At 46.0% G+C, this 18841-nt stretch overlaps 2 protein-coding genes across 3 annotated transcripts in view; both read right to left on the bottom strand.

Moving 5' to 3' along the window:
* Positions 1–366: 366 nt before the first annotated feature.
* LOC8034749 (cyclin-dependent kinase 11B) overlaps positions 367–18841 on the bottom strand; it is a 64401-nt gene continuing 45926 nt past the window's right edge. For both annotated transcript variants that reach the window (XM_029987047.4, XM_029987034.4), the window contains 3 exons: positions 17792–17940; positions 15816–16005; positions 367–587 (listed from right to left, as the gene is read on the bottom strand). In XM_029987047.4, coding sequence (XP_029842907.3) covers positions 483–587; positions 15816–16005; positions 17792–17940 — 444 coding nt within the window. In that variant the 3' untranslated portion in view covers positions 367–482. The remainder of the gene's footprint in view (positions 588–15815; positions 16006–17791; positions 17941–18841) is intronic.
* LOC121836200 (tigger transposable element-derived protein 6-like) lies at positions 3328–5142 on the bottom strand. Its single transcript, XM_042291055.1, has one exon. The coding sequence runs from the start codon at positions 4579–4581 to the stop codon at positions 3349–3351; it is 1233 nt and encodes a 410-aa protein (XP_042146989.1). The 5' UTR covers positions 4582–5142; the 3' UTR covers positions 3328–3348.

Raw genomic sequence — 18841 nt, 5'->3', positions numbered from 1 at the left:
GAACGAAACATGTGGCATGCGCACAGATGCGACATTTGCACTTCACACAGGGGCGTTAGCACAGCTGCCATTGGTATTATAGGAAAGGAGCGGACAGAACTCATACCCTGACCAGGGCACCCCTAGCAGCAAACAGATCATTTTCATCGGTACATCCTTTTTAGCCGCTGCACACAGATTACTGTTGCTCAGGTTCTGTGCCACGGAAAAAGATTTTCGAATTTATTAGAACTTTACATTCGTCGTAATTATGACGAACACTAGGCCCGCGCTATTCGTCACAATTGCTTCCCGCCGTGTAGCCGGCGACAACCGCTACACGGCAGATAACAATTAGAGAGACTGTAGTACAGAGATGCACGAGGCTTTTATCAACTGCTTTCTTTTTATTTAGACGGCACTTTCAATTGCATTTACGTCTTCTTTCGGATGGCAGTCCCACGTGTATGTACAGAATGAGGATGGCAGATGCGAGATGTGGGCTAAAACTTGAGGCTGAATCCTGTTCCCTTGGCAGAGCTGCCCTTATTGGGAATATTCATGTGGAATCCAGCAGCAGCAAGGAGTCCCTCTTCCTCTCCGTCACCCTGAAACAAGTTCACAATTTATTCAACGCCTTCTATTGGCCCAGAAGATCCCTATTTTGAGTACCTCGGAGAGAGCTAGTATTCTTCGCTCTAAGCAACTTTCCGAGGTACCTTTTTTGCTATCTTGCGATTCACCCCCACCCAAAGTTACTACATCAGTCAGTTGTTAAGCTTCCAAGCGCTGGCGGTGAGAAGAGATTCTACTGTGGTTCTTAGGTGAACACAAAGTTTGCGCAAAAAAGTGTTGTTTGAAAACAGTCCTTCTCCGCTATCTGTGGAAAGTGCTGCTGGCTGCGCTAAGACCGCTATCTGCCCGTACCTGCTCACGTGTGGGTGGGGAAGGACCGTTTTCGAACGACGCTCTTTCGTGAAGCTCGTCAACTGATAGATTTAACATCGTTGACCCTCCCTACATTGAATTTAATCATAACTATTATAGAACATTATTGACAGAGACTGTCGGAATTAAAGCAAATATTGGTAAAAGTAGTTCTGATTTGTTGCTTATTTGAAAGCCATATGCACACAACACTGTGCAATGTCCCATTTCTAATGTGTGCATAATAATAGGTACTGTGTTATTTTAGACCGGCTCAAAATCATTTCCTTAATCCTTAAAGTCTTCCGGTCTAAAACTACATTATATGCAAGATAAAATGTCGCAACATTTGTATGAACTGAAGTGAGATATTGTACAAATATTGCGAAGGAAATACACGCAAAAAGAACAACTATAGATTTCATGGGAGACATAAGATCTCATAGCCGAGATAGCATTTGCATATGATGATTGGTCCAAAGATTTTTTTGTTAACGTCCTGACTGCCTTTGATGACTTCATAAATATCGTAAATGTTTTTATAATCTCTCGCTTCTTTCATTTTCAAATGATGTCGGTTACAAGCAGTTGGTAGCTTTGAACATTTGAGACCATAATCTTACCTCGTGGAACAAGCAAAGCTAAAGCTTGATGGCTACAATAAACTCACTGGTAATTGTTGCCATTTGGGTCCATGCTTCATTTGTACTTTTCAAAGCATCACATTGAAGGCATGGTCCAAATCGGCCGAAATTGAAGCTTGCAACAAGACGGACACTGGACGCAATACCCTAATACCCTGATGTCCGAACTTTCTTTAAAATCACGACACGCTTAAAGGGGTCATGAAACGATTTTCCTACTTCTTCCTTCTTAGCTTTAATCCTCAACTCAAATGCAAATTGTGAAAGCACGTCGTCGTGACATTCTTCGGCATTGGTGCAGTGACTCCTAGCTTTCACCCTGCTTTTTATGCACACCATAGAACTTGTCATTCCCCAGTGACGATAAGTTCTGTCAGGGCACTCATTGGCCACGAACGCGAATCCAAATATTTGTCGATGGATTGATTGTTGACGAGCGCATACGTCCGAGTGACGCAGTTCTCATGTCCAATGCGTGAGCTGGGCTTGGTTGACGTCGGGTTGGCACCGCTGACGCGCTTTGGGAACCGCGGATGTATCATAGTAAAAAGGCGGAAAGCTTTCGAAGGAAAAAAGGTACAAAATAGTCCGCGATATTTTCAAATGTTCGTACCAAAAGCTGGCTTTTGACTTTCTGCCCTCTTTCTTTTGGCCAACTAAACGATATGCGATTAGTAAAGTCACAATATAAAATCATTTATCCCAGCCCGAAATTCCTTTCATGGCTCCTTTAAAGGTGATTAGGACATGCCAAAAATAACATGAGATAACTATACTTGCTAGGACACATTGCATGTTCCTATGTTTTTGCTATAATTGTTTCAAAACTGGCGTGATAGTTTTGTGGATAAGTATGTTTATATGCGGGACCCTTAGATACACCCCATTCGGGAAGTTTGCCAAGTTTGGTGGGTCAGTGACGTCATTCATCCGATGCACGGCGTCCTCACGCGCGCACTTGTGGATTTGGCTTTTTCTGCGTCTCAGGCTTCAGCTTCCTTTTTTACCCTTCGCGTTTCGAGCACGGAATTTCGAGACAAAGACATCTACGGCATCGTCCGCTTCGTTGGTGTCTTCGACACTGGTCGCAGCAGCGACGAGAGTGAACGCCAACGAGAGATGTTGGAAGCTGGTCATTTTGACTTGGACCTACTGGCGACCAGCTCCAGCGACGACAGTGAGATCGTCATGAACAAACTCACGTCATCCGTGACGATTTCATAAATGTGTGCAGGGTGGAAGGTCAAAGGGCAAGGGGGCAAAAGCGAGAGTAGCATTGGAGTAGCCGAGTAGCGTGGGCGTGAGAATGTGATTGCACTGTGGCGAGACGAGCATGGCAGGGCATGGGATGCCTCGAATGAGAGGAACTTCTGGTGTGACTAGCTTGGGCAGTGCTGCTTGGTCGCCAGATCAAAATTACCAATATTCGTAAACTGACTACTGCAATTACTAGAGCCCTAAAAAGGTGTGTAACTCGGTGTATATGCTAAGTAGCCCATGAGCATTCCATTCCAAAAATGATCTACCCATTTAATGTGTCCTAACCCCTTTAACAGTTAGGTAACTACAGCCCAAAATTGTTTTTAATATTTCAGTTACCGTATTTACTCGCGTATAGGTCGACCTGTTTTTCAAAAATCGCCTCATCAAAACTGTCGCGTATAGGTCGACCAATACAGTCGAGCCCACTTATAACGAACTTGATCGCCACGCGGCATTTGTTCGTTGTATCCAAAGTTCGTAGTAAGTGGACCACCTATAATACAGGCAAAAAGAGCAAGCGAGAAGAAAGTTAACTTTATTTTTGAAAAAAGTCCATGATGCAAGTCTGCTTCTTCAAAGCTGATCGCATCACTGCCGTTTCTAATTTTTCCAGCGCGGTAATATGTTCATCACCAAGACCTCTGCTGCACACGAGTTCCTTAAGCGACGCGATGTAACCGATCGCGGTTGAAGCGTTCACAGCAACCGGCGGTAGAGCAGCATCCTCGTCATCGTCCTCGTCGGTCTCTGGGCAGTCGGGAAGGGCTCGCACTTCACGCACAATAGCTTCGTCAGTGCACGGCTCCGCGATGTCGGCGTCGTCATCAGCAGAAACGAAATCGTCCCAGGCAACGTCAGGTCCGGCCAGCTGCGTGTCAACGACGCGTTGCCACAAGTCCTCGTGCGACCGGCCTTCCTGTGGGTGATCTATGGCGTTTTCGGTGCCTGGGCCCATAAAACCCGCCTTGCGGAAGCAATTTGCTATGCACTCCGCGGTGAGTTCCATCCACGCCGCCTTCAACATCTCCACGGCGGCAAGCAAGCTGATGCGAACCGGCATGGCGGCATCTGGCCGATCAATTGCGATCAACAAGCGTTGGATGACGCGCCGCCGGTAGCACACCGTGAACGGATGAATAATGCCCATATCCAGGGGCTGAATTTTGCAGGTTGCATTGGGAAGCAAGAAGAGTACTGTCACCGCACTCAAGGAAAGCTGCACATGGTGCGCCGCACAGTTATCCAGCACGAGCAGGACCTTCCTGTTTTTTCGTGCCATGTCGCGGTCAAACTCGACAAGCCACTCGGCGAATAAGTCGCGGCTCATCCAGGCTTTCGTATTGTTCCTGTAGCGTACGGGCACGTAGCTTCCAAAGCATCGCGGCTTACGTGACTTGCCAATAACAAAAGGTAGCCGCCGGTCACTGCCGTCCATATTGGCACAGAGAAGAACGGTTATCCGCAACTTGCTGTTCTTACCTCCCGCGCACTTGTCGCCTTTCAAGGCATGCGTTTTAGATGGCAACATCTGATAAAACAACGCAGTCTCGTCGGCATTGTAAACGTCCCGTGGAGCATAGCTCGCAATTGTTGGGAGGTTGTCGAAAAGCCATGCATCGACGTCCTCGTTGTTCACAGACGCGGCCTCGCCGACGACCGCCTTGAAAACAATTCCGTGGCGAGCCTTAAACCGGTGGAGCCATCCATTGCCTGGGCTGAAATCGGGAAAGTCCAAAAGGAAGGCGAAGTCTTTAGCCTTGGAGAGCATCAGCGGTCCACTGATCGGAACGTTGCGAGACCGGGCGTCAGCGAACAACTTCAGCAGTGCGTCCTCAACGTCCGCTTAGGTCGCCTTCCGAAGGCGCTTTCTTGTCGGGTTGGCATTCACGGTAGCACCAAGAATCTTTTCCTTGTCCTTAGCAATGGTCGAAATGGTCGATTTCGACAGTCCGTACTTCTTGACCAAATCGCCGTTTTTTGCACCTTGAGCAAGTTCATTAACAATGGCCATCTTCGTTGCAATGTCGACTGCTTTCCTTTTAGCACCTGAAGAGGTCGGCATACAGTCCGCCATCGCACCAGGCGCAAGTCAAGCCCTTGGACTCGCGCGTTGAGGCAACCTTCAAATCCCCGATCCGGGAAGAGCACGAATGCGGCAACGATGTCAACGCATTGCCATCGCACAGAAAGAATCGACGGCTCAATATCCGCGGTCCGGGGTGGCAACGGAGCAGCAACAAATGGAGAACCGGTTTGGGCCGGTAAAGCGGGTAGAGCAGGCGCCGAACTTTCCGGATTGGTCGACGCAGATCACGTGGATGCATCCCGACGACGCAGGCGGCGCCACTTTCTCTTTCGTCACCGCGCGCGCGCGCTTTTTCGTTTTCATTTTTCAACGCGCGCTTTTTCTTTTTTTCTTTATTTTCTCCGCAAAGGAGCGTCCGGGGGACGCTCCGTGGGCGAAGTTCGTCTGCCGCGGGTTCGCAGTCGAGCGAAACCGCGCCAAGCACCGCCGGCTCGGTCAACTACGGGGGCCCGACAGCTTCGCGTTCGCTCTAACCGAGTGGTGAGGCCGCAACAGTTCGTTCTATGTGAGACACTGTGCCATTGCCCCAATGTATATTTTGACGGTAGCACCACCCTTGTTCGTACTAAGCGAGCGTTCGTTATATCTGCGGCCGTTATAAGTGGGCTCGACTTACGCGAATCCCGGTATTATATTTTTCAACTTTTTTTTTTTTTCGGGGGTCCCGAAGTTAGGGGGTCGACCTATACGACGTATCGACCAATATGCGAGTAAATACGGTAGTGTCCAAAAAGGCCTATATTTTAGCTTCCAGTCTTTTTGTTTCCGAAACGTCTACAGGAGGCGATTTTCAAATTTTCGCTGTGATTGACCACACTGGCACATCACCGCTTTACGAAAGTAACCTTTTCTTAATTGCCCTTGTGTCAATTTTGTGTCGAATGACACCACAGCTGAGAAATGCTACAAAAGTGCACACACAACGGACCAAAGAGATGCACAACAGTATTCTATTCCATTAGGTTACAGTGTGGATGAGCGCTGTACCCATATAATGTGATATCGAAACAAAGAACTTTATGTTCACAGTCAGCATTAAAAACCAGCACAGAAGCAAATATAGTAAGTTTACAATGCTTAGAAGAGGGATTGTTTGTCAAATATAAGAACAGACCTCTCCAATCATTGTCTGCTGGGCTGTGAAACGCATTTCGAGCATGTAGAGTAACTCTGCTCCACGAAATATCAGATACCGCACACGCAGCCTATAGTCCGTTGCAACTCAAGAACGAAGCGTGAGGGTAAGACGGGCCGGAGAGGAGGAAGCAGACGAAACTCTAAAGAGAGAAGGAGGTTTCCCCCTCCCTTCTCCAGGGTTCCGTCTGCTTCCTCCTCCCCGGCCCGTCTTACCATTGCCCTTCGTTCTTGAGCTGCAACAGACTATAGTGACTCGTCATATTTTGCCCGAGCAATAATCTCTGGAAAAATGTATACACAACGTAATACCAGCTAACATCTCAGGAGTTTAGGCGCACCTTGAGGTGCCCTACTTTACTCAGCGTTATTGTGAAAGACACGGCACATCTAGACTTTTGGCTTTGACCCAAGCAGACCTTGAGCCTCGTTGGTGGCGGGATGACAACCGTTGCCTTGGGCAGCTTCGTTCTTGGACGCTGCTGCACTAGAGCTGGCCTCTGGAAACGGGCCATTAAAACTGTTGCATTAGGCTTAATAAACAAAGACTGCTACAATAAGATTAAATCTATAGGTTTTTTCGTGGAGGGGCCACAGCATGGGCCAAATGAACCATTGAATCTTTAACCAACAAGATACTTCCCTGAGGTATGTCTAGATTTATAGAAAAAACCAAACAGTGGCTTAGCTCGGCTATGCCAGGATATACGTAGCGTAAGCTTAGGTTCAGCTGGTTATTCTTAGCTTTCCTGGTTGTCTAGGATTAGCTTGATTATCATGCTTACTGCTCCTTCAATGACACACACACGGTATACGCATTATGTGACTACTTCGGGATCCGATGAGTTAAGCTTCTCCACTCTTCTTATTGCGGAGGAGGCGCCGTGTAACCGAGCTTTTGGTTGCATATCAAAAGATCCCCAGGTGGTCCAAATTAATCCTCCGCTGGGGCGTGCCGGATGCCCGTCGTTGGCTTGGCCAGCTGTGCGCCGTGTTGTTATGTATCAAACAACCAAGTTGCCGCCCAGAACAACCGGACAGCGCGAGCCATGGTCTCGAACGGGTGCATGTGCGCGGCGCGTGCATCAGGGACCGACATGTGTGACATCACTGCTCCTCGCGCATGCTCAGCACGGCTCTCCAGGAGCCAAGCGAAACTGCTCAACCTCGGCCAGTGTAGCTTACGCTACAAAAAAAGTTTGATGAAATATATAGCAAACTTCGAAATCGCGGAAGATCATAAGGTACACTTAGCAAGGCCTCTGGTCGATGTTAGGTTGTCCAACTAACTGTATTGCCCACGGACTCGAGAAATGGTGTTTATAAGGCATAATAAAGGCAAACTAAGGAAAAAAAAAAAAGAAAACAGCCTGCTCTTTTACCACTAACACCTAGTAGCACCGAACTATATGCCGAGCAGCCCAGCATCACATTCCAAGTTCGACAAGAAATAACAGGTTTAATGGGGCAAATAAAAAAACAAAGGCTTTTAGTTCTACGCAAATATAATGAAGATTTCAAATACATAATATTTTCTTCACCCAATTCATGTTTCACTTAACAAGTGAAATATGAATCACAGTTCTTTCAGTTTTTTTTTTTTTTTCAGTCAAAATTTTAGTTTTTGACTCATATTTCAAAGGACTGAAAAATTTGCCCTTAGCGCAAACACGTTCTTGCCAAGCAGAAGCTTCGAGAATTTAGGAGTCTTCAGACAAATGAGTATAAAAAATAAATATGGACATGTCATATTGGAGAACTTTTAGCGAGTTCATCTACCGCCATTTTCGTTTTTTGTTATGAAGGATTTTTGTTTTACTTTCTGCTGAACTGTCATATTTTTTTTTTTTTTTCAGAATAGCCATGAATTGTGGTGGTTTAGGCTAGATTAATAATGTACAAAATGTTCCACTAAGTTAGTTTGTAGGCAAGCTTCTACCAGGTTCCCAGATGTTTATTGCACACCATAAAACTTGAATCTGCAGCGTCCGCGATCTGCAGCATCTGTTCCCGTGACACGGGAGTTCGTAGCAAATTCCCGTGTGTTAATCGCATTGTGAAATGCGAATTTGCCATGTCCACAATCTGTGGTACAAGTTCCCGCGCCACGTGGTTTGTAGCAGGTGCCCCGTGTTTATCATTACAGTAAAACCTCGTTAATTCAGCCCCCGATAATTCGAAAATTTGGATAATTTGAGCTGCTGATCCAGTCCCGTTAAACGTGTGTATTAGTCAATGGCAATAATGCTCCTTAATCTGGAGGGAATGTGGCGCGGTATGGTCAATTCGGACAAATTCGGCAGGTGGCGCAAGCAACCTGCCGAATTCCAAAAAGTATGACCGCTATCCATCCGAGGTGCACACATGGTTTTTCCGGTTTTCCCATGGCTCTTTGCTCTACCGGTTATTTGTGTTTTGCACCAGTTTCACTCTGGACTGCCGTGCCTCAACGCGCTAGTCTCCTTGCATGGAAGTACAGCTGCAATGGAAAAAGAGTAGCACAAGTGACCGACGACCAAAGCGGCAAAATCACGACATACGGCGCTATTATTCCCGAGCGTGCCGACAGCGAGAGTGACAGGCATGTTTCATGCCTCAACGCGGGGTGTCCGGCAGAAAGCAGCTCATCCTGAAGCCCGAATTTGAACAGCTATCTTATTTCTCAATTTTTTTTTCCGGCCACCGCCGCCGCCCTTGCCCCTTCCCTCCCCTCCCCTCCCCTCCCCTCCCCTCCCCTCCCCTCCCCTTCCCTCCCCTCCCCTCCCCTCCCCTGCCGTCCCGTCCCGTCCCGTCCCGTCCCCATTGAAACATGCAACGTGACTGGTGCTCTCGCTTTGGCACACTCGGGAAAAATAACTCCGGGTGTCGCGATTTTGTTGCTCCGGTCATCGATCAGTTGTGCTACTCTTTTTCCGTTGCAGCTGTACCAGGCCAAGAATTTAGAGACAAAAGTGGAAATACCGAGGGCCTTGAAGGACGGCGTCTCTCGACAACCAGCGATGGAAAGGTACGATGTCAAGAGAAGCACTTTGGCCACGTAGGCAAATACCGTGGAAGCCAATACTGGCAACTCCCGCGGAAAACATGCGAAAAGTGATTGCAGCGCCCCTGGCGAGCTCGGAGTCTCCGCTGACAGACAAATTCTCCAAAATGCATTGGTTTTGCCTATCTCCGTGCGAGGTGACCAACGAAAAAAATTCTCACGGACATTCGCTGCTTTGAAAGTTAAAAAATGGGTGCCAGCTCATGAGTGAAGGACATTCTCTTCGCGTGGGAAAGATGTTACAGCTTTCTGGGTGCAATTTCGGAGTTCTCCCGAAGAAAACATTCTGTCACAACTTATGTAAGCCAAACAAGACACGAATGTATGCCTTCGCGCTGTTTCGTGAAAAAGGGAAATGTACAAACATTTCAGAACATAGCTTCGTCTCAACTTTATTGTTCTTATCAGTCAATTCGTTTTGTCATTGCGATTCCCATTTCTCATGAGTGTCTTGCTTATAACCGTTTCGTCGAACAGGCGAGCTGGCTAATCCCGTTAAGATTGTCTCCGGATGAAGAAGCAGAAGTCAATTTCGAACCACGTACGTTACGGTGATGTCAGTATGCTCCGAAAGAAGGCATTGTGCATATGCAAATTTGACGCGATTATAGATTAACAAAAGCGGAGTTACGAAAAAAGCAGACTTCTCGCGCCTGCAAAGAAAGAAGGGGAGAGCGTCGTAGCCCTGCGGAAAAAGATGATTTCAGTCACGTTATTTACAGTGCCCAAATTCCGATTGTTAGCGCGGGGACGACCAACATCTTCTGCTTCGCTGCTTCTTTACTTCTACGATAAAGGCCGACACCCGTTGAACCGTCTCCACTTTTTCCATTTTTGAGTCTTCTTTCTTTTATATTTTTGAGGCGACACCACTCTGCCGTGTTATTTCTTCCTCCTGCTTATATGTTGCTGTGTATATTTTTTGTTTGCTTTTCGCTTTTTTTTTTTTTGCCCAACGTGTAAACAATTGCGTATCCTTGCTTTGTTTGGCTTAGTTTTTAGTGCCTTTCCTTCGCTTCGGCGCTTACTACCCCCGGTTCGTCTGCGCCAGGCCCGGGCATTTTGAGGGCCGTCTGCAACTTTGCTGTTGTTGTTGTTGTTTTCTTCCACTGTCGTCTGCGATAACCTCCTATTTTCGCCTTCGATTGAGTTTCTAATCCAAAATCGTCATATGTGCTTTTTGATATTTATTAAATATATTAAGAGGTGTAAGCTCGTTACCCATTTTTATTCGAATTTTATTTGTGTACTCCGGCCGGCACGTCTGCTACGGGTCATCGTTTGTTGATCAACCGGCCGCATTCAAGAACAAGTTTGTGCGATGTGGTGCCTACCATTGCAAGAACAAGTTTGTGCGATGTGGTAGAAAATATTTCTTCTGCTTCCTACGTCAACCTACGGACACCTACGTCAACAAGTACTTGAATGCACTTTTAAACTGCTTCGTCAAGCGAGCGAACGAACAACCCGCCAAAGTCACTGGAAAAAGAAATTCGAAAGCAAAAAAAGATTACTCACTGCTAGCACATATAGAAGATTGCTGCCTGCGACCAAAACATTTCTGCGACTCTTTTTTACCGGGCAGTGTGAGCTGCACTACGTTATTTATTTCCCCTGTCTTGTTTTTAGTTCGTACCTACGCAGCGAAAGCAAATAAAGAAATGTACAACAAGCAGCTGAAAAAAAAAAAGGGTCGCTTTCTTCTTTTTTCATTAGTTTCGTCTGTTGCTTCCGCTTTGTTTGTCGTGAACTCAACACCGGTGGCGACCACCAGCTATTCATTTGCTGCTTTCCAAGCGCCGCAACGATCGTCGTCGTTGAAATAGTTTTTTTGCTAGCTTCTTTGTCTTATTCGCCGTTGTTCGCTTCTCTTTCCCGTTTCTTCTTATTTTCGTCGGGAATGGCGACACCATTTTTTCTGCAAAGTTCGGTAAGTGTTTGCACGTTCATTTTTATCCTTACTTTTTGTTTTGTTTTTATGCTCCAGCAGCTCGTGCGCTTGCTCTGGTAATATTAACATGTCGTTTTTGCATGTTTTAACTATTACGACGTAGTTCGAGTAGCTAAACGCCTTTTTTCCGCCTCCCAGACGCGTTTCAAACGCGTGTGATCCCCTGGGAGGCATTTGAGACCGCTAAATAAACTGCTCTATCTTTGTTTATGCGCGCGTTGTTATTCGATTGTTGTTGCAGTTGTGATCAGTGGATTCCGCTTTGCAAGCGAACTGACCGTAATAAATTGTTTCTGCTGTTAGGGTGACGATACGGGGCTCGTAAAGCTCGAGGACGTCGCGGAGCCTATACTTTTCCATTGCGACGACTGCTTCCGTAGACTCCGAGTCCGCTAGAGGCGCCACTGTCACGTTCGCCGCCGCTCCTATGTGTTTTCGGAGGAGTTTCCAGTATTGGCGAAGCTATATCGTATTTGTTGTAGATGAGAATTGAGTCCGAGATCTTACAGGCTTTCGGGAGCGAGAAGTTGAACGCGAAAAGAAAGCGGCTGGTGGTGCACCCGAAACTAGAAGAGGCCTTGTTGTGGTAAATTGTCAGCGCACAAGATGCGTAGCTCTGACAGTGCAAGTGCGGTGGAGCACCTGACCGCGCTAAGGAAAGTTGTCTCTGCCCAAATGTTGTCCAGAAAGCAGGCGGCAATGACAGACTTCTTCTCAAAATAAAAGTATGTCACAAGGAAACATTTTCGCGCAGTTTTCTTTGTCCTTTCGATATTTTGTCTTTCGGATAATTCGGACATTTTTGCCGATCCCATGAGATCCGAATTAATGAGGTTTTACTGTAATTTCTGATAAAGTTTTGCTGTCGCATCCCCAAACATAACCTACCTCATGTTGTCCCCCATTTACCCCTTCATTTTGGGTGGGCATTCTTACGGAATTTTACGATAAGATATTTCATACTTCCAGTTAATCGAAACAAATTAAAAAAAAAAAAATTCTAGTTTTCTCGCTGTGCTTTTAATGTGTTCATGAGCCGTTTAATTCGAACGGCGTTCTTGTTTAATTCACACTTTTCGTTCTAGCGGTGCAATTGAGCAAGCCTCTTACCGAGCACCGGTGCACTAAAGAAAAGCGGCACTCGCAGAGCTCGCGTCCGCGGGTGTTGCTTCTTTGCAGTGCACCGGTGCTTGCTCGGTAACAAGTACACTCAATGGGGCTACTAGTCCACGATAGACAGCTTTTTTTGCTGGATGAGCTAACTTAATTTTATTTTGAGGTGCCATACGCTGTCTAAACAGTCCACGATAGGCAGTCTTTTTAAGGGATGAATAAACTTATACATTTCACCCATGTTTCATGTGTGGCATACCTGTTTACAAGGATGGGCAAAAAAAAAAACACTTCCAAAAATGTATTTAAGGGGAGATGCAAATAAAAAACTGCTATTTGATAAAAAAAAAAAGTGATTTTGCATTTTTTTGTGTTTTATTATCTTTGACCCTTCGCCTTTTGCGTATAAAAAAATCTAGACTGGATATTATCGCAAAATTAGAGAGTTAAGAGTTTGAAGCCCTTCTTGCGATGGAAAAGAGCGCAAATCTGAATAATTTTTGACCGCATAATAGCGGCGTCACCCGCCGTCGTCCATTGTCGCGTTTATTTGGCACGTAGGCCTAGCCGTTTTCACTCCAAAACTGTCGTCGATAGTTTCATACTCTGGTTGCAAATAATAAGAAATAAGTGTCCTTTCCCGCTGCAAACGCACATTGCCACTGGCCTTTTAAATCACGTGATGTGATCGTGGCCCCACCATTGGCCGACAGCAACGTGATGCGCGGCAAAGCTTGCTTGCAGTTTTAACGTTGCACTGCTCCGGAAACCAGAACCAACGACTTGTTCGATCATCCTGCTTTCTTCGCGATGGACGTCGACCGAAAACGCGACTTTCGAGCTCGGAAGTTTCGGACGACACACAAGCTCAAGGAAGTTGCCAAAAGGGCAAGCGGAAAGCTTCTGTGATGTGCGCGACCGAGAACCATCACCGGGCTACAGATGTTTCCGTCATGACACGGCCCCGCGTGTCACAAGGTTAACCTTCGACGGCCGGAAAAAAAGCACGAGCGGGAAAGAATGGAAAAAAGGGAGAAGCAAACGAGCAGTCCAAAGGGCACGCCGACCACTGAGTTTGTCCTGGTTCCAGAAGGCCGGGGAAGTCAGGGACCCGTCAGTCTGGCCATCGCTCTCGCTGGGTTCGTCCGTGCTTCTCAAGGTCCGGAACCCAAGAGTACACCCGCTCAGCCATCTTTACCGTCGCAACGACAGAAGACTTCGAGGCCTAACGTATGACATAAAAAATTTTGTATATTGACATTAATTTCTGCGGAAGCCGTGTGTGTAACCTCTACTGATACCGCTGCTGTAAATATTTTTGTAGAACCTTTACTGATACCGTTACAGTAAATATTTTTGTTTATCTCTTCTTTGTTTAAACAATTCTCAAAGCAAACGGTCTCATTTTCATTTATCCAGACACGACATCCTCACGAACCTATGACAGCTTCAAAGAAGAAAAGTTCAGCTGCGGCAGCTAACCCTAACCTCGGTCGGAGTGATGCTTCCGAGTCCGATTGCTCGAGTTTCATCGGCAGCGCTGAGACGAGTTTGTTAGTGCATCGGAAAAGAAGATCAGGATGTTTGAAAATGGGGAGAGAGCTGCAGATGAGCATGCAAGTACTGTGATCTGCGAGATTGGCGCGATAAAAGCTCTCGTCAGTGCCATGGCATGCTCGACTTGCAGAGTGCGAACTCGCCGTTTAGGAATTGGCTGCTACGCAAAAGGGACTAGCATCTTTTCTGGAGTTGTGCTACCAGTTCCCTACGTCCGTGCTTTCGTCGGCGCATTCTTTGAGGCGTGCCTCTGCGGCCGAGAATGTTAGTCGGGAGCCGTATTGCGAGACCGGAAGTGGCAGTTCCCATGTCAGTTACGCTGTCAATGTCAAGGCAGTGGTTGCATGGACTGTGAAAGAGCCACATATGGTGCGGGAGAATTCTAAACTTCTGTGCCATCTTGCAAAGCCCTGGCATGCATTGTGGTCAAATTTCATGTCAACTGGGCTGCTTTTTTACTAGTGCACATCCATGGTAACATTCAAATAAGTTTTCCTCCTTTTGTTGTTTTGTGTCATCCCCACAGTTGACACGCAAGAATTTTTGTACTTCACATAGTTCCATCCCAACCAAATTTGGCATGCTTATGCTCTGAGGTGTGTAGAATGCAACTGTCAAGGTCCTGTTATAATGTATGGTATCACTATAATCGTACAAGTTGCAAAAAACATTTGCCTGCCCTTTAAGCACGCCATTTTCATGACCTCCAATTTTTTTTTTTAAATAAAGGAGATTTCACACACACTATTCCTGTTGTTACTTGCAATCAGTGGTTCCAAGGGAACAAATTGGTCCATTTTACAATGCTCTTTTATACTTGTTACAGTGCCCCACCAGTGCACAAGGATACAGTTTCTTCCATATTTGTACTGCATGCAGAACATCGCCAAAAGCAGCTTTGTCGGAACTAACACAAGATTTAGAAAGAGGAAATCAAGCCATATAGACAGTGAAAGTTTCCTTAAACTATTTCAAATATTAAAAAAAAGGTTTTTCCTTAGCGCATGTCCCCTTAAATACAAATACAATACTTAGACAAAAAGTGTGTTTAATTACAAATTCAATTACACTTCTGGGAAAAGTATTTAAATACAATTTAAATAAATGGAACGAGCGTATTAAAGAAACACTCAGAAGAAAAAAAAATGTATTTTTTTAAGAGTCTAGTTGGGACACACGTGCCAAAAAATAAAATTTACACGAAAAAAAATTTTTTTTAGAGCAATGCTGACGGCGCGAGATTTATTTCAAAATTCTGCGCACAAAGTCCATGATGTCACGGAATGGTCCTAGACTCTCTCCACCTTAAAATGACGGCCAAGTCGATCCACCTCTCCTCCACGCGCCCGAGATGCCGAGAAAGAAAACAAGTGGAAAGGAGGTGACTACCGACTAAATCGTGTCCCACGCTGTCAATATAGCTCTAAACCCTTTTCCTCTTATTTGTAAAATTCCTTTCTTGACACGCTCCCAACCAGATTGTTTGGAAAGAACATTTTGTTTCTTTTCAGTGAGGACAGGTTGGTAGATAAACTTTTTGAGCTCAGGCAACCCACGAGGCTGCTCTTCCCTTCTGGGAACACAGTTTGAGGACCCGTCACCTACTCAACTATTTTTGTCCACCCAGAGCACGGTCCCCACCGAACTGTCCGCGTTAAACAAAAAGATGGGGACACGAAGTAAGCAAGACAAAGGCATCGCATCCCTTTCTTTTTTGCATAATTTTATACGTTTAACTAACATGAACCAACTAGCCCAGCAACGTACCTTACTAGAATTGTCTGTGCTTTGTTTTTCGGGAACTTTCGTCTCCTTTCCTTCTCCCGTTGACATCGGTCCTTTTACCGAGCATTCGGGTCGCGCATATTTATTTTAGGGGCCATGGAACCCCGTAGCCATTTCCTTTCTTCAACGGAAGTACCGATAAGTACAAATTTGTTTTGTCCGACACTTGAAATAGATGCCAACAAGCACCCAAACCCCCGCTAAAAAAGAAACCCCCAAGAAAATGCCTCCGCATGTGAAACAAAACAAACCCCGAAAACACAGAAACCCAATCAAAACCGCCAAAATGAATCGACGGCCGATGGTCGACCTGAGCCGGTCCTTGCCACTCACCAGCTGCTTGGCGAACTGCTTTCCCCCCGAGGGCGGCTTGGGGCTCGGGGCCTTGCGGTGGCCCAGCTCGCTCTTGGCAGGCCAGGTGGGGAACATGGAGGGGTCCACGGGAACGGGGGTCTCCTGGAAGAACTCGTGCCGCAGGGCCTCTTCCGCGCTGCTGCGGCGGCTCGGGTAGTACGTCAGGAACCTGCGACGGCACCCGGTTTCGCTAACTCGTCCAACAAAGTGACGTGCGACCACGCGCGCGTCGCACGTGCGATTGCAAAGCTGGCAGTTTGTCTCCAAGCTTTTCAACGCAGAGTCTGTCTGAGGGGTGGAATCCTCGAAGAAAGTGTGACGCGGATTTCGGGTAAAAAATATACAATAGAGCGCATAGCCGACAGAAAAGAAAGAAATTCTGAACATCCCCTAACAAGAATAGAACACGGGACCCCAAGATTCTCAGCCTGATGTTCTTCCACAGTGCCAAGGATGATAAAGTCATCGTGCACGAAACATGTTGGTTTCACTCAAAACCCCACTTTCCCTGGGCTCTTTTTAATCTCTTTCGTGACGTCAAATCACGTGATGCGGTCGTACGACGTCAACACATAGGTAACCACAAACTTCTCGCCCTTGGCATAGCGAAGGAACTACCGCTTCACGAGCCTCTTGTGGTCCTGGGTGCGATTCTTGTTGGGGGACGTTGAGAAATCTCTTATTTCTTAATTTAAATACCAACGTTTCTATTTAATGGATTCTTTTGTTTCCCGTGAAATCTGTGTCACACATTTCGTGATAGCTTTTCATGGCGTTCCACAACACGTCCTTTGGGGATGCCTGCCCTTAAGGGGCAACACCGCTTCTAGAGCTTTTTTACGCAACTTGTGATCCAATTATAATGAAATATATGTAGCTTGTCGGCCCCTACAATTGAACTACCAATACGTGCTTAGTTTTGAGCTTGCTCACTTACTGTCGTTAATATTGCGAGGTTGATTTGCAAAGATTATGGAAAGGATTAAGTCAAGTTGAAATCCCGAAATCAGAAAATGAACTTATCTCGTTAACTGAAAGGTCCGTGGAATCCAACGTAGTGTAAATAAAAGCTTTGAGATGATTTTTAAGTTTCTTCTTTTTACAGCAGAGCTGTTAAGGGCTAGTTTCCCCAGTTTCGTGTCCGGTACAAAACCAATATCGACACAAAACTACGCAAAACTGTGGACAGCTACCATTATCTATGAGCGACGGCGCCAACCAGACAAGCAGTCTGGTTGCCGCCGTCGCTCATAGGTGGCAGCAACCTTTCCAGCTATCATAGAAGAATGAATAGTTGGGCGAGCTGGTGGGAATTCATTGCAGGAAACAGCGCGAAAAACAGACGAGGACGAAGAAGAAACACAAGGGACGAGCGTACAGCTTCGCTGGTCTTCCTTCTTCACCAGAATGGAAAGGCTGAAAGTTTTATAAAGCTTTTTATTTTCTAGCTCTAAAATTATTGATTGCAGGAAGTATAAAAGGTATCTAAAAAAACCTGATACCATATCAAAGATATTTATTATCTTGTGGATACCTTGCACACACACATCTGAGAAAGAAAAAAAAATGAAGACTGGATGTCTGAAATTTTCAATATGATGTCCATAAAATAGCCCAGTGTGTAAATACGTCGAAATGAAGTAATAGCAAAAAAAAACAAAACATGCACAGACCCATTTTACTTTTATGTTTTCAAGTCAATGTTTAAATATAAAAAAGACTTATTTCACAAAAGAGCTTCAGAACAAGATGGTAAATGGCTGTCAATCTTCAAAAACACAATTTCAAAAAGGTTCCTTTTTTTTACTCGAAGAGCAGTGTTTCTCATTAAGCACATTCATTAAACACCATACAATAAACTGACATTCTTAGCCTTTCCTCACATACCAAGTGTTAATGCTTACTATGCCTGCGAGCTGCCACAACGACACAGGCACCACAAACGACAAACTCACTTGTTGAGCAGGTCGAAGCCGAGGTTGGAGAGGGTGTGGCCAAACCTGCTCCTTAGGTTGTTGTAGGGGTACTCCGTAAAGGTCACCTTCTTCACCAGCGGAAGCTCCGTGTAGCCCGGCCAGATCTTTTCGCTTGGCGTGCCCAAGTCCTGGGAGAAGAACAATTATGTGCATGAACAGGTATGTTCATGAGAAGAAACAGAAACAGGTATGTGCATGAGGTACCGTATTTATTCGAATATAGGTCGACCTTTTTTTTCCGGAAATGTCAAAAATTAAGGGTCGACCTATAATCGTGACCAAAGAATATCGACCTAATTCGCAACCAAAATTTGAAACCCTACCGTGGGTATGGAGCTATCAATCACCTAGCCGGCGTCGCGGTAGAGCCGCGCGGCTTCTTGTTTCAAAAAGCTTTTGATGCACAAAAACAACCGAACAGCAGCAGCCGACAGCCCGCGTCCGCTACGGCTCTCGCGTACATTCCTCGGGCGTCGAGTTTCGCCATCACGCCTGTAGCGTTCCCCTCGCTGGGCAAGGGGGAAGGGGAGGGAGAGGAACGCGATGCGCCATGCACTTTGCCCTCCTATGCGCTCCATTCCTCTCTCCCTCGCAAACGCGCAAACAAAAACAAACAAACAAAAAAAAAAACGGAGTTATTTTAGTTTGTTTTTTTCGGCGGGTCGCGTGTTACTCACGGGGCTCGCGGAGTTGCTCGTGTCGATCTTTCGTCGCTCGCCCGTCTCCACCTTCTTTCGTTTCTTCTTGTCGTCATCCATTTTACAACGGTGTCAGTAAGGTACTGTTGCCGATTTGCGAGGATGTCTACCAAGCTGACGAAGCTTTTTTGACATCGCCCTGTGATTTAGCTGAGAGTGCTGTAAATAAAGGTTTGTTTCTTTTGCCCTAACTTTCCCCTGTTCCTTAAAAAAAAAAAAAAGAAAGGTCGACCTATATTTGAATTATTTTTTTTTATTTTCGGTGGGCTCAATAAATAGGGGTCGACCTATTTTCGTGGTCGACCTATTTTCGGGTAAATACGGTATGTGC

This window comes from Ixodes scapularis, unplaced genomic scaffold (genome assembly GCF_016920785.2).
Source record: "Ixodes scapularis isolate PalLabHiFi unplaced genomic scaffold, ASM1692078v2 PGA_scaffold1__304_contigs__length_218370807, whole genome shotgun sequence".
In the NCBI taxonomy this organism is placed as follows: Eukaryota; Metazoa; Arthropoda; class Arachnida; order Ixodida; family Ixodidae; genus Ixodes; species Ixodes scapularis.
Note: the sequence above shows the minus strand (reverse complement) of the source record. Positions and strands in the feature narration are given on the sequence as shown.